At 42.9% G+C, this 24778-nt stretch overlaps 2 protein-coding genes across 7 annotated transcripts; one reads left to right on the forward strand and one right to left on the reverse strand.

Annotated features, from left to right (window-relative positions):
* The first annotated feature begins 901 nt into the window (after window positions 1–901).
* Window positions 902–11404, forward strand: adprh (ADP-ribosylarginine hydrolase). Its single transcript, XM_072666778.1, has 8 exons — window positions 902–1308; window positions 2957–3071; window positions 4742–4850; window positions 4966–5064; window positions 5981–6086; window positions 6453–6719; window positions 7479–7693; window positions 9726–11404. Exons 1-8 carry the CDS (start codon window positions 1301–1303, stop codon window positions 9872–9874), a joined length of 1068 nt encoding a protein of 355 aa, XP_072522879.1. The 5' UTR covers window positions 902–1300; the 3' UTR covers window positions 9875–11404.
* A 755-nt stretch (window positions 11405–12159) lies between these two features.
* On the reverse strand, window positions 12160–24778 carry LOC140543536 (ataxin-2-like protein). Of its 6 annotated transcripts, none has more exons than XM_072666610.1 (24): window positions 24675–24778; window positions 23983–24175; window positions 23303–23339; window positions 22923–22979; window positions 22748–22819; window positions 22104–22299; window positions 21291–21412; window positions 21116–21207; window positions 20262–20492; window positions 19818–20173; window positions 19413–19499; window positions 18885–19013; window positions 18692–18769; window positions 18488–18552; window positions 17982–18358; window positions 17755–17824; window positions 17505–17642; window positions 17339–17402; window positions 17021–17223; window positions 16741–16879; window positions 15150–15259; window positions 14083–14259; window positions 13584–13761; window positions 12160–12924 (listed from the first exon to the last, which is right to left on the reverse strand). In XM_072666610.1, the coding sequence occupies exons 2-24, from the start codon at window positions 24087–24089 to the stop codon at window positions 12866–12868; spliced, it is 3144 nt and encodes a 1047-aa protein (XP_072522711.1). In that variant the 5' UTR covers window positions 24090–24175; window positions 24675–24778; the 3' UTR covers window positions 12160–12865. The 6 variants fall into 6 exon arrangements, with proteins under 6 accessions (XP_072522711.1, XP_072522714.1, XP_072522713.1 ...); XM_072666613.1 differs by having other exon boundaries at window positions 17039–17223; window positions 18488–18549; window positions 22143–22299; window positions 22923–22982; XM_072666612.1 differs by having other exon boundaries at window positions 22143–22299; window positions 22923–22982.

Genomic DNA, 24778 nt, shown 5'->3' on the forward strand with positions numbered 1-24778 from the left:
TCGGCCATCTCTCCTTGACAACGCGTGTAGTTCAACACATAGCTAGCAAGTGCCAGATACACAATCTATCCCCCCTATCTTGTGCACAAGTATGAATGCCCTCTGTGGCGGACTGGCTGTAATACTGTTGTGTGAGCAAACTTTGTATAGATCACAATTATGAAAAACTTAATCTATATGAATTGAACAGCAAAACAATAAAACAAGTAAAACAATAACATCCTGGTTACTGTTTGCCCCTTAGTGACATATCTAACATTGACATAACAGTTTTAAAGGTAGATACAAGTCCAATAGACTTGATCTAGTCAGCCAGAATAACCTAATTGACCAAGTTGGTTGACACAGCATAAGCAACATACCCAAGCTGGTACACTAGCAAGATGACAAGCTCGCCAGAGATCCCAGAGGAAGGGGACAAAACCATAGTGGCAATCAGATTGCTGTGACCATATTTATGGCTTCTTTTCTATACGGTCAATGTTTTCAGTACACCCAGAGTGGATGTAGTGGTCATTGTACATCAAATGACTCCCTAAATCCCTAAAGCCCACTTCAAGAACCATCAGTGCTGGTCAAGTTAGTCTACTAACCTCACCAAATCGATAAAGAGCAGCAGCTTTTCAACCACCTTGACCATATGAATCCAGTTCCCAGAAATGGCTGGTCTTAGTTTGAATTTGTCAGCAGAGGCCTTGGGACACAATGTCAAATCCAGTTTCAGGAAGAGCTTTTAGAACAGCTAAAGGGAAGAGTGTCTAATGAGGTACACAGTAAGCACAGGTCACACTGTCAAAGCTGCGCCAGTTTAATAATTACAACGCCTTAACACCGCCACCTAGCGGCCATGTCCGCATTTACACCCCGCAGAAAGTTTCCCACTAGCTTAAAACTCTGGGCTGTGCAGATTTGATTTCTGTATTTTTAGCTATCAGCTATCAGAAGTAACGTCTTGAGTAGTTACTGTGTAATTTCCTGTCATCTAAATAAGCTTCATTAGTCTAAAGTATCTCCGTGTTTTGTCTTCGTTTGCAGCTGGCAGCTTCTCCGGAGTCTAAAACGGTCTATATTTAACTGAAGAGCCGACAGGGTGGGCGGCGAAATAACGACAAACAGAGCTAAAACGACCAAGGCGAGGACACACACACACACACACTTCACCCCTGGCGTCCAGTGGAGCCACTTTAAAGAAATACTGACAGATTTAAAGAGGGAAGGGAAGAGCGAGTTTGGATCCGAGGCACTTTCCTTCGCCGCCTCCCCGGCTGGCAGGACGCTAAATCTGGCTACAAACCCAAGCATGGCTCGGTGAGCTAGTCAGCATGTTTTATTCACATATTGAGCCCAAAAGCAGTTTGTTTTCCCTCGGATTTCTTCCATAAAGGTGTCATACTGTTTAATACAACAATATCTCAGTGTTTAATGGTTTATTAAATCATTTATTTGTACCGTTATTCGCACCAAGTCCAGCTGGTTCAGCCTTAGCGAGGATATTAAACTGCGCGCAGTTACGACGCTGCTGATTGGTCGGCCTTCGGTGCAATTTGCATAACGACTTTATCGAAAATCTGAAATATGTGGTGTAGAACATCTTGTAATTACGATAAAGTATCATAAGCTGTTTTGTCATAAAAAATTACATGTAATTCTGGCTGAACATCTTATAATGACAATAAAGTAACATTCTCATTATTATGAAGTATTATGAAATTACTAGAAAGTCAGTATTATACGTCGTAACAATGACGTAATAATGACGGAACATATTGTAAGTCTCGATATCATAAGATATTTCTTAAAAGGTCTGTAATTAAGTGGCTCACTATTATAATATTGTCATTAAAAATGACATAATTCTGACTGAAGAAATTGTAATGACAAGAAAGTAACGTTCTCGTTATTATGACGCGTTATGTAAATAGTCGAAAGTCACGTAAATGATGTAATAATGACGGAGCATCTTGTAATCACAAGTATCTCGATATCACGAGATATTTCGTAGTATTACGTAATTATAACTGAATGTCTTGTAATTACAAGAAAGTAACTTCTCATGATTATGAAGTATTATGTAATTACAGAAAAGTCTCTGTATTAGATGTTGGGAAAATTACGTAATGAAAGACCATAATTCAAAGCCTTTCTTGTTATTATGAGATGTGAAAATGACAGACATCTTGTAATCACAAGAAAGTGTCTCGATATTGAGATTTCATAACAATTCTGTAATTCTGACAGAGCGTCTTGTAATTACGAGAAAGTGTCGTTCTCATTATAGTGACACATTGCATAATTACATCTCACTGTTATATGTTGTAAAAGGGACGTAATAATGACAGAGCATCTTGTGATTACAAGTATCTCAATATGAGATATTTTGTAAACAAATGGCTTAATTATGACGTAAGGTTCTCATTATTGCGACACATCACAATACGACAAATTGGCATGTCGTAAGTTGATCTTGGCAGAGCATAATGTAATTACGAGGAAATCTCTCACAATGGTAAGATGTCATTTGCAATGATGACAGAGCATCTTATTATTACAAGAAAGTATCACGTTATTAGATGTTGTCATTAAATGTCACAATTACGAGAGAACATTGTCATTATATGAAAATATCTGATAATGTTAAACAGCCTAGAACATCTTTTAGACTTGACTTAGGTGCAGCTGATTGAATTAATCAAATTATTTTCAATCACAGTACATTAGTGTCACTAAGCAGTGTCAGTAGTATTTTCATAAGTATTTAAACACTGCAGATTCTTATACAGACATGATACTGCCATAAAACTGACATTTTGAGATACAGATACTGTGCATTTTTAAAGATAATTTCTCATAAGATACTTTCTCATAATTAAAAGAAATTGTCAATAATGAGAAACAAAAACTTTTTGCAGTAGGGTATGCGCTCTTTGTCTTTAACTATACTTCTTCCTTAATCCAGCCCTGCGTCTCTTGAGCACTACAAGGCTGGCATGTTGCTGAGTGGTGTTGGAGATGCTCTTGGCTACAGGAACCAGCTTTGGGAATACAACGAGTCTGGCCCAGCCATACACCAGGTCAGTCTGAGACTAAGACTAATGGACTGGTGGCTCTTTATGCATGTTCTTTTGTAACACATTTCCTTTTGTTTACTGTTTACAACTTGAATACTTGTTTGTTTGCTCTTTCGTTTAATATTCAAAGTTTGTCTTTGTAAGTTTAGTGATTTCTGAGAAACGCTTGTTGTTGACAGCTTATTTCGGTCCATTTGTGCCATCACTCCACATCAGGACTGGTGTGCATTATTCTGAGCAAAAAATCTGGTAACCCACAGAATCTGGTAACCCACTGCTGACACATATGTTGCAAATGGGCACACACACACAGCTTGTCTCGTCCCTGTATAGAAGTACTGCCAATAGAATAGGACTCTCTGGAGCAGATAAACATGAACCTGATGCCAGACGTGGGCTAGAGGGATATACAGCGCCCAGATTTTAACTGTGGAGCAGTGAAACTGTGTTTTCTAAAATGATGGAGGGTGCTCCATCCAGTACTTTTGGGATGAGCAGGGGAGTTGGGAATGAGGTAGGAATGAGGTGGGAATAAGGTTCTCTCCGAAAGCAATAAAATCCGACGCAGAAAGCCTTTTTCCCTGAATGCTAGAGACAGTTACTAAAAAAGGATAAACACTTTTTTAATACCCTTGATTTAGGAAGAAACAATGGATGAGCCGGTGTCCCAGTACTTTATATATAGTGTATATCATAGATTTGAAAACTATGTATTGCCATATATACAAGCAGACATCTCTGTTTAGTGTCATCCCTTCATATCAGAATCAGCTCTTACTTTGAATGCATGACCATGCCCATGGCTTATGATCAACAGGTGTCAAGCCTGAGGCAACAGTTCGCCACTGGAATCAAATATTTCAATTTGTTTGAAGTAGCAGTCTGGCTTGTAAAAATTCCACATCCTGAATAAAATGAGAAAGTGTTCAAGACTGTCCTTAAACGTATTGTGTAGCTCTCCAAAAGGAAAGGATCATTTGAGAGCTACACAGAAGTCTCAAGTTAATATTTGGATCATAAGAGACAGCGTTTGTTTATGGCTGCTGAAAACCACGTTAGATGAAATACATGGGTTTTCTAAAATGTATCTAGCTCCTGGATTTAGTCTGGCTCTATGGGTGTGAGGAGCAGATTGTGTGAGGGTGAAAATGGGCTCTAGGATGACAGCTTGTTTCTGATATGCAGCGCTGGCGGGTCTCAAATTTAATCTTGGGCCTTTTGTCATGGAAATTTGAGTTCATCCAAATCAAACCATTATGAATCCATTTCTAAAGCCTTCATTTGACCAGAGTAGTAGTTTCTGTAATTCCCCAAGTGGTCACTGGGAACATGTGATTTTAATCCAGTATGAATCTGCAGTGTGTGCAGTTTTATAGTCTGACAGGAACAGTTGTGAAGTCATTTCAATCCACGATAAATCTGCAGTGTGTGTGGTGTTTTTGTGTGTACAGTTTCACAGTAATAATTGCAGTGTGATTAAGCCAGTATGAATCTGTGGTGTGTAGTTGTTGCAGTCTGACAGTAATAATAATAGAGAGAAATTAACCCTGTATGAATCTGACCGGTAGTTGTGGAGTGATTTACTCCAGTATGAATTTGCAGTGTGTGTAGTTTGTATGGTCTGACAGTGAAAGCTGTTTGAGTGCACTTACTTAAGCTGGTTATAACTGCAGGAATTGCAAGAGCTCGGAGGCCTAAAGAACATTATAGCTAAACTGCCCGACTGGCCAGTCAGCGACGACACCGTCCTCCACCTGGCCACTGCGGAAGCTTTAGCAACAGGTAGCTTTAGATATGTTAAAAATCGCACAAACCAGTTAATAATAATAATAATAATAATAATAATTCAGCTTGTTCTGTGGTAAAATATTAAGTAAGTCTCTTTGCTTTCTTGTAGGAAAGGAAGGGGAGGAGCTTCTGCATGAAGTGGCTTCCCGTTATGTGGAGGGGATGAAGGACATGGAGGGACGAAAGCCAGGACCCTCCAGCATTCTGGGTAAACTCAGTGAGGGGGAGTTCTATGTAAGGGATTATGTCATAGCAGTATATCCAAGCCTTGCATATCCAAAAATAATCTTGCCAATGAATAAATAACAAATATATTTTGTCGGTCCAAAAAATAGATAAATTAATTTGAGCATTTCTTTTTGTCCATTTGTCATGAAATCTTCAAATGGTAATAGTAATAATAGTAAATATGCAAATATTTAATTATATATTTATTAATTAAAGTTTTATTTCCATGCATACTCGCCCTCCAACGCATGCAATGCACCCGACACTGCCTACTGACACATGCCTCATCAGACATAGCACACAACCAGCCATCGCTTCTTTTCCAAACCACCACCGATGCAGCGTCACCAGGCAACCAGTGGGAAAGGAAAGTGTTGTATGCCCCATTCTGATGCCCCAGCCAACAGATGCCATTGCCGGCTAGCACTGCACTGGAGTCATGTGGGCAGAGAAAGCCATCTACCCATCCTGGAAAGAGCAAGGTCAATTGTGCTCTAGCAGCATGACCAGGACAACAATCCTAGTCATAGTGCCAGCACTTTATTCCGCTGGACCACTCACTCATCAAATAATTTTTCTTTTTCCCATATTTTTGCTAATTAAATACAAAGTACAAAAACTAGTACTGTACATGCAGAGTTCAAGTAAAATAATCGTATTGAATAAGAAATAAAAATAGTAGTAGTATAATAGTAGTACACTTTTTTCGTTTTGTTCTCATCCATCTTTGGACCTTGGTCTGGTCTAAATAACACTGTAGTCAATGGATACAAAACTTGTGTACATTTCCTAAGCATACTTTTATTTAAGTGCAAAATGCACATCAAGTCAATGGAAACCTAGTTAATGTGTTTTCTACATGTTACAGTCTGGGTAATTGTATTCTTTATTTATAGGTGTGTCTCAGTTAAAACCAGGTACTGAAGGGGGCTACAGAGTGGCGTACAATCCAGAAGGTACAGGATGCGGTGCCGCTATGAGGTCCATGTGCATTGGTTTGAGGTGAGGACAAGTTTCATGCTATTACATTGTTTGAAGTTTGAAGGTTTTTGAAATTTGTTTCAACCCAGTGCTTGGGGAAACCAACCCTCTGACCCTTTTTAAACTGCCAGCCAACTGCAAAAAAAAAAAAAAAGCGAGAACACTACCTACCAATTCTGTTATGGCAGCTAACAGATGGTCACTTCGGCTAGCCTCACACCAAGTGATTGTCATCCCTGACCACGGTTGGCTCTGGCATTGCTGGGGTTAGATGTGCCACTCGGAAGCCCATAATTAGTTAACTGTAACATCTCCAGAGAGAGATCAGTCTTCCAGCTACCCTCTTTCAAACTTGCTGTCAAAAGACTCACCCATTATGTGTGCCAGGTACCCTCGGCCTGAGCAGCTCTCCTCACTGGTGGCTGTCGCAGTGGAGACGGGGAGAATGACCCATCCACATCCCACAGGATTCTTAGGTGCTGTGGCTTCAGCACTGTTCACAGCCTACGCTGTCCAGCGGCGTCCGATCACGACCTGGGGACTGGGCTTGGTGAAGGAAGCGTGTCCAGTAGCAAGGAATTTTGTGAAAACAGCGGGATACGCCGTGAACGAGACTGAGAGAGACTGGGGATACTTCACTGAGAAATGGGAATGGTGAGTGAGGCCTTCCTGATGAATGCCTGAATAGGTTACCCACCTGAACTGACCTCGACCTGTACCTCTACCCACCAAAAAGACATTCTGGCCTAAATAGACAACTGTAACAAAATCTCCTGCAGTGGGGTCTTGCAGCATCATGACTAAAGTGACTGACTGAAGCTAAAATGTCAAGTCATGTCCAAAAATCACCTTCTGAGAAGCCATGTGCCAATGAAGCCAGTCTTAGAAGAGTGCCTATTATTTGTGCTCTACTCGCTCCATATAGGCATGTAATGCTTGGTCCCCAATTATTGCCACATGCTATGTAATATGAATTAATATGTACGCCAAAAAATTAGCTGGTAGGGCTACACGGTATTGAAAAAAATGGGCCAAAATAAATAAATAAATAAAATACTGGAATTTTCACCATACCTCCTCTGACACATGCACAACCAGCCACCGCTTCTTTTTAAACCAATGCAACATCACCACATGCTCAAAGGAAAGCGCTGGGTAACCAGCTCTGATGCAGTGGCTGGTAGACGCCTGTGTCAGCCAGGCATCACACTGAACAGATGTGAGAAGAAAGTGCACCATCTACCCACCTGGAGAGAGTGAGCCAAGTTGTGCTCTTTCAGGCTCTGGCTGCTGATGGAGCCGAAGAGCTGAAGAGAAAAGCTATGCAGCAAAAAAATATTCATTCATAAATAAAAGACTGTTGGTTGACAAAATTTAAGAATCTAACAGAATGTGCTTGTTTTCTTCTGTCAGGTATCTCAATTTCAGGGGTTTAGCATCAGGGACCGGACCAGTGGACTGGCCAGACCAGTATGGACCGGCTGAGCGTGATGAGGTGTACAAGAGCTTCAGTCTTTCTGGGTGGGCAGGACGCAGTGGCCATGATGCACCAATGATAGCACTGGATGCCCTTCTTGGGGCGGGCTCAGACTGGGAGGAGCTAATGAGTCGAGCAGGATTCCACGGAGGTCAGTGTTCTCTAATACACATGTGGACAAAACTGTTGGTACCCCTCGGTTAATGAAAGAAAATCCCACAATGGTCACAGAAATAACTTGAATCTGACAAAAGTAATAATAAATAAAAATGCTATGAAAATTAACCAGTGAAAGTCAGACATTGCTTTTCAACCATGCTTCAACAGAATTATTAAAAAAAATAAACTCATGAAACAGGCCTGGTCAGAAATGATGGAACCCTTAACTTAATATTTTGTTGCACAATCTTTTGAGGCAATTAAATGATTTCTGTAACTGTCAATAAGACTTCTGCACCTCTCAGCAGGTATTTTGGCCCATTCCTCATAAGCAAACTGCTATAGTTGTCTCAGGTTTGAAGGGTGCCTTTTCCAGATGGCATGTCTTAGCTCCTTCCAAAGATGCTCAATAGGATTTAGGTCAGGGCTCATAGAAGGTCACTTCAGACTTTAGTCCAATGTTTTCTTCTTAGCCATTCTTGTTTTTTTTAGCTGTATTTTGGGTCATTATCCAGTTGCAAGACCCATGACCTGCGACTGAGACCAAGCTTTCTGACACTGGGCAGCACATTTCTCTCTAGAATCCCTTGATAGTCTTGAGATTTCATTGTACCCTGCACAGATTCAAGACACCCTGTGCCAGATGCAGCAAAGCAGCCCCAGAACATAACAGAGCCTCCTCCATGTTTCACAGTAGGGACAGTGTTCTTTTCTTGATATGCTTCATTTTTCCATCTGTGAACATAGAGCTGATGTGCCTTGGCAAAAAGTTCCATTTTTGTCTCATCTGTCCATATGACATTCTCCCAGAAGCTTTGGGGCTTGTCAACATGTAGTTTGGCAAATTCTAGTTTGGCTTTTTTATTATTTGTTTTCAACAATGGTGTCCTGCTTGGTCGTCTCCCATGAAGTCCACTTTGGCTCAAAACAACGATGGATGGTGCGATCTGACACTGATGTTCCTGGAGCTTGAAGTTCACCTTTAATCTCTTGAGAAGTTTTTCTGAGCTTTACCATTCGCATTATTCGTCTTTGTGGAACTGTAGTCACAAGAACGTCAAGCTGCTGGGAGATGGTCTTACAACCTTTACCTTTAACATGCTTATCTATAATTTTCTTTCTAATCTCCTGAGGCAACTCTTTCCTTCGCTTCCTCTGGTCTATGTTGAGTGTGGTACACACCATGTCACTAAACAGCACAGTGACTACCTGTAGCCCTATATGTAGGCCCACTGACTGATTACAAGATTGTAGGCACCTGTGATGCTAATTAGTGGACACACCTTGATTTAACATGTCCCTTTGGTCACATTATTTTCAGGGGTACCATCATTTCTGTATCATCGTTTCATGAGTTTTTTTATTTTATTTTTTTAAATAATTCTGTTGCATGAACCAAAGCATGGTTCAAAATCAATGTCAGATTTTCATAGAATTTATATTTATTATTACTTGTCAGATTCAAGTTGTTTCTGTGACCATTGTGGGTTTTTCTTTCATTAACTGAGGGGAACCAACAATTTTGTCCACGTATGTATATATCATAGCTGGGGAACTCAGCTCTTCCTACATCTGCATGCTTGGAAACAGAATTGATTTTGCAGGAAATATTAAAAAGTATTTGGAGCCATATAAAAATATTTACCAGTACAAAAAACTGCAGCACAAAATCTGAATGGCAACTTTATTGGTGAATTGCAAAGTAAGGTGATTTATGGTCATGCTGAAAAGGTTGTCCTCCTTTATTCCATACACTACCACTAATCGGAAAACATCCCAACAGCATGATGCTACCACCACCACGTGTAATAGTTCGTACAGTGTTCTTGGTATTAAATGACTCACCTTTACTCCACCAAACATATGTCTGTCCATTGCGCCCAAACGAAATCGATCTTTGTCGACCTGACCATAAAGCTTGAGTTTGAAGGTGCCAACTTTGGAACAGGGTCTTCTTCCTTGGCGGGTAGCCTTTCCAGGCAATGTAAAAGGTTTTGACCAGATCTTCGTTCTCTTCTGTGTAGGAGACAGTGACAGTACTGCCGTAATCGCCTGCTGCTGTTGGGGGCTGCTGTATGGAACAGAGGGAGTTCCCGAGTGTAACTACAGTAGCCTGGAGTACAGGGACCGACTGGAGAGCAGTGCGGAGAAACTTTACACTCTGTCACACTGAAGCAGAGAACCTCAAATGTTCTGTACAACATGAGATCATGTTTGCTCATGTCTCATTAAAGGGCATGTTAAGAATGAGCCAGCTGGACACTGCAAAAAGTTTAAAGGTTTGGCTAAACAGTGAATTTACTTTTAAACTATGAAGAACAGGAAGGACAACAATGTCTTAACTGAAAAGTAGAATTGGTAGAATTGGTTAGTCAGTCAGACGATTGACTTAGTTCCTTTGTTTTGATGATAATTCGTGCCGCACAGTATATTATTTGGTAATTATTAAACACAATGTTAGCTTTTTAAGTACTGATATCGTAGCATTGCATTACCCAGATTGTGCAGGGCTTAATTAACTTAATGTAATGCACTGCCACAACTGAGGCTTATTAAATGATGTTAATTCCAGTTATTTCTGAACTAGACTGATCACTGACCCTAGATCCAGTCGATCAGCCAAGACATGCTCGGAATGTATTGTTTTTCTTTGTGTAATATCATTTTTTGTTGAATTTGTCTTTCTCCCACTTTGGGACTGCCAATTAACCCACTTGTTTGTAGCGCCCCCCTAACACTAGCAGGGCTCCCAACACTAGGAGAATGGACTTAACACGTCTCCTCCGATACATGCAAAGCCAGCAACCCCACCTCTTTTCGAACTGCTGCCGATGCGGCATTGCCAGATAGCCGACCACTCAGGGTAAGTACAGGGGCCCCAGCTCCACTGCACCAGCCAACATCGCTGGTCTACATCACCATCTACCAGTTGTGCTCTCACTGACGCAGAGTGCTGATGGCAAAGCAGCATGGCTGCAATTCGAATTTGTGATCCCTGGGCCCAGCCCTGTACTGCGTTCTTCTTTACGTTAAAAGAAGATATGATACTAGGCTAACATTGCACCGGTCACCAATCTCATATGCATAAACACACACTCTGCTTCTTGCAGTGTTTGTTAGCAACATTAGCCTAATTTTGATATCGGTTGGTGTAGCACTGTAGATAACAACACTTCTACTAGCAGACTAGGGTTCGATTCCCCATCCAAGCAAGCAAGCACGCGCACCAAAAAGCCATTGGGGAAATCCACATTCTCCTACCTGTGTAACCTGATTCAAATGTAAAATTAGTGTCAGACAAATGTCATAAATTATGTAGTTAATCCGCTATCCGTTAATCCTACTAATCCGCTATTGTAAGCTAAAAATGCACACATCTTTAACATGCTAACGCTGATCAGCCGCATCTGGGGTGATTAATCATTTTCATATGATGTTTCACCTAGCTTCTATTTAACACAGATTTCTGTAGTTACTGTGAAGTGACATTGGTAAACTTGCCCTCAAATCTGGAGTTTGGTTAGTAACAAATTTAACATGCTAAAGACCATTTAGCATGTTTTCAGCACAGGAAGGAGTTATTGAAATGCAGAACAGCGGGGTGACTGACCACCGCTGGGGTTTGTTGATCCCAACTGTCAGCACTTCGTGGCAGCCCTGCTGTGCTCTAATGAAAATACGTCCTTTTTGGCTCTCCAAAAAAAATAAATAAATAAATAAAATACCAATATCACAGTCTTTGTAGTCATTTTTCTTGCATTTCAGTGAGCATGCACTGAAAGTTAATAAAGTCAGGTGTTGTGGCTTAAATAGGAACATGGAAATCAAGGGTAAAAAAAAAAAAAAACAGGTGTGACCCAGCTGAGAACTTTAGATTTTGTTCAGATTTTTGTTCAGACTTATTATTGCTTAAAGGCTAATGCATTATATAACAAGTCTAAGCCTCAAGGCAAAATGTAAACAAACTACCAGCCTATCAGCTAATGGCTTGAGACTTAACTGCAAAATGGAAGGCTATGTTAGCATTTTAAATAACTAGTTTGTTACAAAATATTTTGTAAATCTATTGAAAGTCAGCACTTGTAATTAGGGATGTCCCAAGGTGGTCCAGTGGATTGGGTATTATCGGGTATGTTAATTCCAATCCAGTTTCGAGCGGCATTAAGAGACATTACTCTCAGCAGTGCGGACGTTCGCAAGGGGGTAAATAAAAAGGTAAAACACACACAGTCTAAAATGAGTAAAAATGTAATTATAACTGAGGTCAGTCTTGAAACATAACCATCATTTGTGCTTTGCTGGATGTTATGGTGCCTAGTGCTTGGATCCGAATGATGTAATTTCCTTGTAATATAATTTAAAGCCAATGTCAGGATGTTATGCATGTTGTTGGGTAGAAATACAGCATACCACATAAAGTAAAATCATTAAACCCGCAGAAAAAATGCATAAACGATATGAAGTTTAAAACTTTTATTTTTTTGGTCATTGTTGGGTTTTTTTTATTTTTTTTCCTCCTCACTGTGTTCCGTGTTTTGTTGTTTTCCCTAGTTAAGGAGGGATAAAGTGGAAAAGGAGAGTAAACAGGTAGTTACAGGGCAGAGGTAAAACGTTATTTATCCCCCAATCGAAGCATCCTTTTTTGCCCTCCGTTGCAAACATGGAGATCCTGGTTTTATTTGCTATTTCAGACACAACTTCCAAAGACGTCATTTAAGTCTAGAGGGTCTTCAAGATACCATCCACCTAAAATTATTTCTGGCTGCATTTGTGGGTTCTTCTCATTTAAAATGATGCTGTCTTTTATAAAATCTAATGGAAAAAAAAGAAAGAAAACTTTAATGAGGGTCCTCAAAAAAAAAAAAAAGAAAGAAAGAAAAAAAGAAAAGAAAAGAAAAAGGGACTTCAATTATAGGTTTCGTCCTTCTCCCCTTTCTATAGGTTCCCCCATCCCCCGCCCCCCCCCCATGTCTTGATGGCAGATTCTGCCATACTGGGCAGTCCTTTGTGAAAGAGTAGGAAAAAGAAGAAAGGGGGACCAGTCTTGCTTCATTTTTCCATTACCCTTTCTCCTTCTGTCTTTCCCTCTGTGTCCATGTCTCCTCGTCCGTCTGGAGGTGGGCGCAGGAATTTAGGTTTTTCAGTTTCAGTTCATAAAGTATAATCAGTTTCCTGGAGGATGGAATGATATCTGCTGTGAAGGATGAGGCTGAACCTGTACAGCTGCAGAATAAACACACACACACACACACACACACACACACACACGTTAATCATCTGAGGGGAATGAGGAACATGAAGAGTCTCCTAAATAAACAAAGCAAACTAATGGTCTCCCTGAGGGGGCATTAAGGAATGTGATCCCTTTGATCATTTAGTAGGGGTGTAACAATCCACTCTGTGCAAAATCCAACTGTTTGATTCCATTCTCAATACAAGTCAAAGTGTCATCAGATAAGATATTTCTAAGAAATTCTGAGGCAAAAGAAATGCTTGTAACTGCTTTTGTACATAATAGATACCAACCCAGCAATTAGGGAAAATCAATAAGAAAATCAGGGAAACTAAAAATACAGCTGATTGAATGGTTAAAAAAAACCTATTTAGGTGCAGTGATTGTCTTTTAACAAACATTAAGGGCAGTAATGACTCCAGCTGCTCCATTCTACACTGCGTCAGTGGTGCCCTACAGGTTTTGACTCCAACACAAATCCTTTACTTCTTTCAGAAGTTTTTGATTGGCTCAAGGAGGGGTGATTAGTTGGATCAAGTGGGTCCATGAGCATGATTAAAAGACCACACCAGTTATACACCATTCACTACAGCACAAACCTGTCCCACAGGTTCACAGATGTACATTTGTGCACATTCATGTACCATACCTGAAGGATGTCCTATATATGCAAAGTGCTGCGGAGGTCCTTGCTGGGGGCCATGTTGTGGGTGCTGTGGTGCTGAGCCAGGGCCGGCCTGGGGGGGTGGGGCATGCAGCATGACGACCTGTGGAGGGCCATGATTGCCTGAGTGATGAGGAGCCGACATGGGGCCCGGAACATGAGCCTGACACAGAAACAAACATTGTTAACTATTTGCAAAGCATATGTTACAGTTCAACACAAGGCTCAGGTTTAAGCCTTACACGGTTAAATATTTTGGACATTTTAATGGTAGTTGTAACTGATTGCCTTGGGGCAAAAGTTAAATGTTTGCAAGGGGGCCAATATTCTCACACTTGATGAATAAAACATACCTGATCATTATAAAAAGGTCCTTATTAGTCCTTCCCTTTGTTTTAATGTTAAGCTATATTCTCACATATTCGCCCCTTAAAAGTACATGACGTCAAGCCCAAAAATGCCAGTGATTGATGGAAAGTCGCACCTGTGCAAGCTGCCCTAGAGTGGGGTAGGTGTGTGTGATGGGCTGGTGGCCGTGCAGGCTGTAACCCTGCAGAGGGTAAGAGGCCTGGGGGGAGGAGTGACCCGGGGGGAGGTTTGGCGGAGTTGGAGCTGAGAGCGGAGCTGAGTGATACAAAGACTGAGGACCAGACTGAGGAGTCTAAAAAGACAAAGAGGCAGAAAAAGAAATGAGTACAACTAACAGCTTCATAATTTCAGAATTTAAGTGAGCATTTACAGTATCAAACTTTGCTAAGCCTTTAAGTTACTTTGTCACCCTGCATGTTTAAAGTGGTAGTGAGTCCAGGCACCAGCAGATGGCACTGCACAAGAATGTGTGACAGGATTCACAGATCGAGAAGAGGTGGTACAGTGCAGTGAATGGATGTGTGGAAATGGGTTGCAAGGCAGACGATAATTATTGGCAAAAAGGAGTGACTGCATTTAGGTGTGCCAAAGGCCATAGTGTTAAAGGAAGCAGCTGATTTTGCAGGTGTATGGAAGCGCGCGGTCTTTCGGCCGACCAGCAATGGCAGAAATCCCAGTCTACCGAACATTCTCCTGAATTCTTGAGCAGAAGTGAGCAAAGGCCTATGGCGTGCCATATGTTAATGAGTGGCAGTTCCCTGAGGAGTATTCCATCTCATTCCATCCATCTCTGTCAGTTCCGTCTTTCTGCCACAATTTCAACAAGAATTTCCTGTAGACTGGGATTGACTCCTTGTTGCCAAATATTAACACCTGCTTTGCTGCACTGTACCACCTCATCTCAATCTAGGAGTTCAGTCACACATCCCGCAGGTATTTGTAGTCAAATCATCCTCATGCAATGCCATCTGTAGGAGCCTGAAATTACTACCACCTTATTCACACTCAAGGTTTGAAGAGCTAATGACTGTTCTGTGAACACCATACCCTTTAACATTTTCTTAAGCTGTAAATCAGCAGCTACACCCTCTAACATTTTCTACTGCAAATAAAACTCAACTGTCTGTATGCACTGAACAATTACACATACAAGACTAAAATGTATTTATGCATGAGTGTTACCTGTCCAGGGCTGGGTGTTGTGTGCTGAGGTGGTGGTTGGTTGCCGGTGGGTGTGCTCGATGGCTGAGGATGATGAACAGATCCTGAATGATGAGGGAATGACTGAGGAGCTGGAGGAGAGGGAGAAAGAATTTTAATATTCTATCAGCAAGCACATTCTCACCAACACTTTCATCTGATTAGTTGTGTTTTTGGTAGGGTACATCTAAGGGGAGAAGAAACCTACCTACATCCCTCTAAACAGACCCGTACAAAAAAAAAATGAATGGATTAATTTTTGCATTAAAAAAAAACAACAACAAAAAAAAACAACATGAAGCAGGTCGAAGTACTTCTAGGTAAATCAGGTAAATATACCATTTTAATGAGCACTCAGACAAACCATTAGTTCTAACAGAGTTGTTCTCTGATAACTTTAAAAACATGTTCATTTCAACAGAGCTAAATTTGGTTCTTTAAAATGAACTACATGTAGGAATGTGAACACCCTAAACAATACATGAGGCCCATTTGTGACATTTCCAACAGAAGGGGGGGGGGGGGGGGGGGGGGGGGGCAATGTAGGGGCAGCGGTGGCTCAGCGGTTAGAGTGCCGGGCTATTGATAACAGGGTTGTGGGTTTGATTCCCGGGTTTGGCAGGCTGCCACTGTTGGGCAGTTGGCTGCCCACCGCTCTGGGTGTGTGTGTACTCACTGCCCCTAGTTCACTAGTGTGTGTGTGTGTGTGTGTGTGTGTGTGTGTGTGTGTGTGTTCACTACCACAGATGGGTTAAATGCGGAGGACACATTTTGCTGTACAGTGCACACTGTACAGTGACAAATATGTGCACCTTTACCTAATGTAGCTGGAAATCACGACAGCTTTGTGGGCCGTCACAAAATAAGACACGAAAATCAACTTGAATTGTGTTGCAGAAGGACGGCCTTAAGGCTACAACACAATTGTAAACTCTCTCTAAACGTCTCTGTGCTCAGAAACAATAATTCTGCAGTCGCCCAAGGCTGAACTCCAGTCGCAAACAAAGCTCACACACTACGCAGAGAGAAAACACTTGGCAAGAAAGAGGCCTGGGCAAACAATCATTTCACTTTTTTAGTGCTATTTTTAATTACCCAATTACACATCATATACGATGTGTAATTGTTGCAGTTAAGCGGATTTGCCTGTAGCGGCACAGAGATGCAGAAGACGGAATTATAAGATGTCTTGGGGTGGGGGGACCCAAGTCAAAGGAGTTATTAAGACTTTCGGCACTTGAACAGAATGGATTTAAATCCACCCGTCACGAGATTACTGTGCGTCACTAGCGCAAGGGTGGGCTACGTGCAGCTCTCTCATCTCCCTCACAGCTCCACAGCATAACTAGCAAGTCAAAACACAGTAACAGCAGAGAAAGTTCAGGTAAACAGTCCTTTGCCAAGCTCAAACAGTTTAACAATAGTGTTCCTAATCACTGGAAACAATCAAACGAATAGCTGCCAATTCAACTCCCACAATTCTCTTTTTTTGGTTGCCGACATCATATACTTGCAGGGCCCGTCCTAGGATTTTTCTGGGGTACACGTTTTTGTGTGCATGTGTACTTCTCACCATACAAGCCTTGCTGTGGTCCTTGAGGGCCTTCAGTTTGTCCAGGGAACTGAGGACCTGTTGGTGGGCCAAGAGTCTGAGGGTGACCTCCACTCTGCCCCAACATACGGGCACCACTCTGCAGCACTGAATACATAGGCTAAAGAGAAAGTAAGAGAGAAATTGTGGTCATGAAAGTACAGAAATACTTCAAACAACAAATGTCTCAAATACTTTTTGTTCAATATAAGCATTGGCATGCAATATATGTAGTCTGCATCTACATTGCCTGTGACCTTGCCTGAAAAGTTCCTAGTACCTGCCCATACGGAGTCATGGCCTGTATGACCTGCTGCTGGCTGTATTGCTGAGGGTTGTACTGCAGATAGGACTGTGGATATGGCGGGGCCACCAGTGAAGCTCCAGCTGCATTTGGAGCAGCATGAAGCACAGTAGGAGCTGAGGATCCATGGTCTGACCGGGGAGGATGGGGAACAACAGAACCTGAACATGAACAGAACACAACATGAATAAAATTGTAACACATTGAACCGTGGAATACATACTTAATCCACGATCGCTCCCAAATGGTACATAAAGACAGAGGACAGTACCATACCTTTCGGAGGCCGATATTTGCCCTGGTTGACTGTAGACATGGTGTACTGGTACATCTGAGGGGCCTGGTGCAGACACAGAAAGACATACATCAATACGGAGTACTAAAAGGCAGGGGTTTCTCTCCTCTCCCCCCCTCACTGTGTGCACGAGAAGGCATCAGTTACCTGTACTGAATGTATCTGAGAGACGTAGCTCAGGTACGATGGGTTATAGATGGCGTTTTGTCCTGGTGGATGTTGCAGAACCACAGATGGGCTCTGAGGAGTCGGACGAGGAGGAGTGGGGGCGGTGGAGGGTTTGGACTGAGACAGATAGAGAGTAAGAGAAAGAGAAAGAAAAATTAATGAAAACTGAGCAAATGACATTCAAGTGTTTTGTTTGTGCTGTCAAATTTTTAACTCATGCCTTGCTTACCAGGGCCAAGGGTGGTTTGTTGGGATTGAACTCCTTCGCATTAGGGTTCAAAGTAGACTTCTTCACTTGACTTGTGAGGAGAGAGAGAGAAAAAAAAAAAAAAAAAGATTTTAGGGAAGGAAGTACCAGCTTTGTGCAAAACCACACATTAGGATTAACATTTGTACATCCTTATACATTTACTCTGTGCCAAACACACACTTTCACACCCGCCACCCAGAACTCACTCAGTCACACCCTCCACTGCGGACTCTGTTCTAGCCTCCTCCGCTCCCGGGGTCCTAGCAGGTTGGGGCGTCCCTGCAGACTGCCTTTCTAAAAGAGGAAGGCTTCCGGTGGGCGGCACAGACTGGGCTGTGCTCTCTTTAGATGGTTCCTCTGCAGGTGATGCAGGGGCAGGGGGCTGGGGCTGAGGGCTGGGTGTCAGGTTTTGAATGAGGTTAGGGGATAGGCTAGGAGTGATATTGGGGGACAGGCTGGGTTTGGGTTCAGCAGCAGGGCTCTGCGCTTGTGGAGCAGGTTTTACGGATCCAGAGTGGGCGGCGCTGAGGGGAGTCGCACCAGGGGCTGATGCAGAGCTTGGAGAACTGGGGCTGGGCTGCAGCTAGAGAGAACATACAGGAGGTAGATACTCATTAGATAACCATTTCCTTGGGTAGAAGAGAATCACAGCTTTTAGACAGACAAATGTTTTTCCATGTGTGCAGAAGGGGCAACTGTAAAATTGTCTCACCCTGAACTCCTTGCCAAATTTACGAAGCTCCTCAAGTTGCGATCTGTGCTGTGCTGAGGGGGCTGCTAAATAAATAAGTCAATAAAACAAGAAACTGATGAATTCTGCTCGAGTTCAGACTGCTGCTCAAAACAACAGAAAGGCATGCCAGTGATGAATTACAAAACATCTTCAGACAGGCTTTAATCACACACAAACACACACCTTTACTCTTGGCTTCCTCTGTGCTTAAAGGAATTTCCACAGGTTTGTCCTTTCCTGTAGCACTCAGGATTTCATTCACTGTAGAATTGAAGAAAGAGTTAAAAAGAAGCACAAGGGCAAGGGGGTTAGACATCATGTCTGTCAGACTGGATGACATTACTGTTTATTTAAACCCCATGTAGTTAATGCTCACCATCAACTGGGAAAAGAGGGGCTGGGCCTGCAGACATCTGCTTAGCCATGGAAACGGGCATGGCATCGATATAAGCAACGGCAGGACTGGTGGAATCATGTGTAGGATCGGATTTGGGAGAGCGAGAGGCTGGAAAGAATGTGAAAAGAAAGCGGTGACTACTAAAAAACAAGGAAGGACATTTTTTTTAATGAATGCATATTTAAATAACTGCTACTTTGATGGACTAAAACACCTGCTGGGATGTAGGTTGTGGTTGCAGTGAGGGTACTAGAGGGGCTCTAACCAACTGAATTTTTGTATATTACACCACATTAGCCTTTTTTATTCAGCATTCTAATACTATTCAAACTTAAAATTATACACTAGGTATATAATATTGATAATCACTTATTTAGAACAATATACTGTAATAAGACTATGGATGTGTCACTCAACCTTAAAGCAAAAGCAGTAGTTCCTATCTTAAAGATTACATACCATATCGATAGCAATTATCCAGTGTGTATGGTAGCTGGCATGCAGTACCTGTAGCAGGAAGGTGGGTGGTGGACGTGCGAGCAGATCTGTTGGCCGGTAGGGGGCGTTGGGCCTTGGGAGACGTTCTGGAAGATACTGGTGGATAAAACAAACAATATTTTTATGCTTTAGATTCTTTAGCAGCTTTACACAGTCTTGACATCCCGTCAAGCAGCTTCAAGAGGAGTCTTGTAGAGACAAATGCTCATACTGTGCTGGCTGCTGATGCCACTTGCAAGGGGGTATTTAAATAAATCTTTATATGTTACATGTTTATAATGAGCATCAACTGCACTATGTATATTTGTCTTGAAATAAAATGTCCAAAATGTCTAGTTAACCAGATTTTTTAGTAATGAATTAAACTATGCATAATAAAAGAAAAGGACATTTAGAGAAAAATGGTCCACTCACCCCCATTGACAGGTCTTGCTGCGTCAGAGAGGGAGTGGGGTAGGGAGTGCGAGTGCGGCATGGCGGTGTGCGTGACTGGTGCTGTTGGACTGCTTGGTGAGCCCACAGTTTCACTGGTTCGTGGTGAGGATGCATTGGTGTGTGTGTTTGGGGAAAACCCTGGTCTGTTGGTCATGGGGCTGCTGCGCTCCGGCTGTGGTCCCGCTGAGGGTAGAGGGGGCCTAGGGCCAGAGCCAGCAGGTGTGGGCCGACTCTGAGTGAAACCGCCACCAACTCGACCCCCACGGTCCCGGCCGCCACCTCCTGGACCACCCATATCCCTCACTCTCTGGGGCAGAGGGATATATTTCCCTTCCCTAAATACAAACAGAAAAAAAAAATTATTAAAAGACAGTGTAACACTTCATTAGCATACTTCAGTTTTTTTTTTGTTTGTTTGTTTACCTGTTTACATTGCTGGGGCTATCCCGCCCCCTCTCTCTTTCCCGAGGGCCCTCTCTCTCGCCCCCATCCCGCAGCACTGCGCTGTATTTTTCCTCCTCGCTCCTCCCTTCATCATTCTCCAGCGCCACCCGGTGTCGATATTGAACACTGGCCTCGATCTCATTTGCAAGCCGTGCTGCTCTTGCCTCGCGTTGCTTATACCCCTCCGAACTGCCCCGCTCCAGAGGAGTCCTAGGCGTGAGAAAGAATTGTTGTCACTGCAAAAACTGCATAAAGTAAGTAACTGAGATTTAATGAGCTAGTCTGAAGAACAAAGTTGGGTTCCAGATTTCTTCTGGATGCCCCCAGCCAGCATGGAGGTGTCCAATTCCATCACCAGCTCACCTGACTTAAAATCAACACGCCAATTTACCAAACCAGGTGTTGGATGAGAACTATGAATAATACTAGGCTCTCATGAGAAAAGAACTGGAGATGTTTTAATGAACACAGTGATGTAAAACCACTGCTGTTCACAAGAATGCATACATGTATATACTGAGACAATGAGATACAGATCGGACAGAACTCAAAACATATGAAGTATTCCCTGAATATGACCACCCCCCCAACACACACACACACACAAAATCTATTTTGAACAGTAGGAAATAAAGAATAAAAATAAGGAAAAACTTGATTTGCTAAGACTGATCCACTAATCAGAGAGAAGACAGATGTGCGGGGCGTAACAGGCAGCCCACACCAGACCATCAAACGTGATTGACACAACTGACAAGTCAAAAAAATCTGTCAACGTAATGACTAATTATTGGTTGCTGTGAAACCAATGCCACACGCAAACACACACTTACGTGTACATGGACAGGCTTGAGTCGTAGGTGGACTTGACGCCATAGGTTTCTTCATTAAAGCGGAACATCTCGTTTGCGTCCCAGCCGTTGGACTGCAAGGCAATTAACACGGACATAATGAATGCATGCGCATCAGTGAACACACAGCATGTGCACGTGTGTACAGAACACTCACTGCATCCGTCTCCAGGTCGTAGCTTTCTCCATTGCTATCACCACCATCCCATCTCTGCAGCACTTTTTCTTTGTGTTCCCCATTCACCCGGGTGGAGCTGATAGCCACATCAGTGAAAGTGTCTGTTAAACAAACAGACAGACATCATTGCACATCAACAGTTCTTCGAATGAAGACTTTCTGTAAACTCATAGGACCTAACAGGGTATTACATAGTAACACACACAAATGAGCCAAAACATAAAACCAAATATGCAGAGGTCCAGTTCAGTAGCCATCATTGCAGCAAGGGAGTGCAGCACGGTGCGTTGTTACACATTCCTCGCATCATTAAACATTTCTGAGACTTGTGTCACAGTACCTTTCCGTCAGGTCAGACCAGATGGGATAACCTTCATTGCCCTCGCCTATCAATGAGCCTTGGGTGCCCCACAGCCTGACGACAGTCTGGAGACAGACCGCTGTCGGAAGGTACTTACAAATGCTAACCAGGAGCACTACACAAGCCCTGATGTTTGCAAGATGCTCCAGCCATAACAATTTGGCCCTCGTCAAAGTGGTTCAGATACTTATGCTGCCCATTTTTCCAACATGCAACACTATGAGAACCGACTGTTCAGTAGCCCACATCTTCACATGTCTCACTGTTACATTATTCTGAGTGGTCATCATTTTGGCTCATCAGTGTATGTAACCCCCCATTTGGTCAAAACACAACACTTTGAAACAGACAGCTTTCGCTTGATTGTCACCTGAAAATATATCAGATTTAAAATAACTTTATAACTAAGATAATAAGGATCTGCTGATTACCTAGCTCTAGTTTTGTCCCTGGCACCCCCCCTCCCCCACCTCTGGTAGCGTAGTTAAGGTCCACATCCCGGCAGGTCATGGTGATGACGTCTGCGGGGCTGAAGATCATGGTGTCCGTGATCTCCTCTCTCCTCGGAAGAGCTGGAGAGCCGTCCTCCTCGCAACGCTTATGAACAGCGTCCACCGCCAGTTCACACTGCAGAGAAACAGAAACACAAGGGCAAGCCCATCAGTGCACCTAAAAACAACCAAGAAACTAGCACTGCTGCAGGAGACGGGCTGGGAGCTGTTTTAGAAATATAATGATATCTAAGCTCATCTTAGAACTTGTTTAATTAAGACAATAGTATTTAATACAGAGAGTATTTAATAAGTACTCAGGTGTACCCTGCTCAGTTCTGTTAAATTTTCTGTAAACTCCTACTTGTTCCCCAAGGACAACATAACAGTTGTCCACATTTTTGTAAGCCACATTAGTCTGGGGTAAAACAACTTAAAACACATGTGCACATTACAATAACAATGCTCAGACCTTATATTGTGCTGCAATTACGATCCAATACTCATCAGATCACATCAGGACGAGTGTCCCATCTTATCTGCACAGAGCTGGTGTGTGCAAGATCAGACACATTAGTACTGACCCTTGAGCTGAGAGTCTTGAAGATGCCCTCATACACAGTGCCGTTCTTCACTCGGACGTCACATGTAGAGCCCTACGGGTGGCGGAACACAGGAAGAGAGCGGTTTGAAAAAGGCTTGGACAAAACCTTGGGACAGAGTTAATGTGCTGGCAACCTTCTCACCACGCTTACTCACCACGACGGCCGTGAGGAAGTGGGTCATGCGAGCGTTGTTGTAGATCCCCTCAAACACCTGCTAAAGAGACGACAGCACAGTCAGAAACAAGAAGGAAACTGACAGGTAGAGGATGGATGCTCACTATTTTTTTTTTGGCCCGAAACATCTAATCTTTTCATACAAAATATATATACTTATCATCTAGATTATAGAACTATAATTATATAACTGACATTTTTATGTGGGGGGTCAACTATCAAAGTAGCTATGTCTGTATGTAGTACTAGTATCAATACCCATATCTTGCCACTTCCACATATTTAACACATTTTCACATAATGAATTATTTGTTTATTCATTTATTGACAGGACAAGTTACAACAGGAGATGAGAAGTACCTGAGAAGTGTGGAGAGGAGTTTTCACAGAACGATTCCTGTCAGAAGCAAAATCAGAAATTTAATCCAAAGATAAACCAAATAACTAGCACTAACCTAGCTAGGTAAAGCCATTACAGACTAGCACAGCCGTAGTTTAACAAATAAAGACTGAAAAGATTTCCACTGTTATGAAATACAATAGTGGAAAATTCACAAAACCTGGAAAGTAAGATGCAAATTAATTTACATCAATTTTAAATTACTTAGCTACAAATAAATTATATTTAATGCTACATTTTAAAATCACATGGTCCTCATTTAATGGCTCTCGTGACGGTTTAAATTCACACAAAAACACCACAAACGCATAATAACGCTCACTAGCGGAACATGTCGCGGAGAGCCGATTAACGAATAACTCTAATAAGGCCTGCCTCCACGAAGTGCGGCGCTGCTCGGCATTGGTTAAAAAGACGTCAGTCACAGCGTCGCCCTTTCTGCTGAGTTTGCAGATTGGTTACGTCTACGCTACTTGCGCACACTGATTGGTCGACTGCTGTGCCAATCAAACCCTGAGTGCTCTCATTGGTCTAGAGTTCTGGAGCAACCCCGCCCACCCCGCGGTGCACCGGTAGGCCTGTCCAGCGCGGGTGAATCCGCGGACTTTCCTGACTCCGCTACCGCCCCGCCCTCACTCACCTGCCGGCTGGTGTCCTGTTGGCGGCGCCGGGCGCGGAGGGGCCGGGAGCCCCATTAGCCGGTCTCCGGCCGCCTGGGCCGCCGGGGCCGCTCTGCGCCTTTAACATGGGCGAGCGGGAGGTAGAGATCCACACAGGCGGAGCGGAGAGACGAGCCCGAGCGGCCACGGTGCGGTGCAGAGCCGAACTCACAGCTGCAAAAGAGGAAAAACAAACAGCGTCAGGCCGAGGCAAACAAATCAAGCATCAGTTCACCTTCATCTATTCACCCCATGCATGCCATGGTATTTAATCCGCATTCCCTTAGAAGCAAACAGCTGCTCCTTCTCCCACCTGAAGCCCCTCACACTCCTCCTCATCCACCCGGACCCTCACACTCCCCTTCGCGACTGAACCTAGCTAAATCAAAGCTCCGATTATTCCCCACTGTCGCCCCCCCCCTGTGTCTCGGTGTTTCTGTACAAACCCCAGCAGACATTTAAACACGCTCTTCGGGTCGATCAAAAATATAAATCACCCTTAGCGACTATTTCCAATCTCTGTTCCCGCCTCATTAGCCCTTTACCCCGCTACTCACTCCGCTACAGCGCCATAGCATGCTAAGCTAACCTGTCCACTCCGCGCGAATTTCTCCACTTTAACTGACCGTCTATAATTAACCTATAACGGCGTCCGTCTCAACAACACCCTTACCTTGTGGGTACGAGCTCTCCTCAGCTTGTAGGACAAAAGAAAACGATAAAAACAAGAATAAACCAAACCCGGTCCGCCGCCGTTACACCGGTAGGACTCGAGAC

This window comes from Salminus brasiliensis, chromosome 22, assembly GCF_030463535.1.
Source record: "Salminus brasiliensis chromosome 22, fSalBra1.hap2, whole genome shotgun sequence".
In the NCBI taxonomy this organism is placed as follows: domain Eukaryota; kingdom Metazoa; phylum Chordata; class Actinopteri; order Characiformes; family Bryconidae; genus Salminus; species Salminus brasiliensis.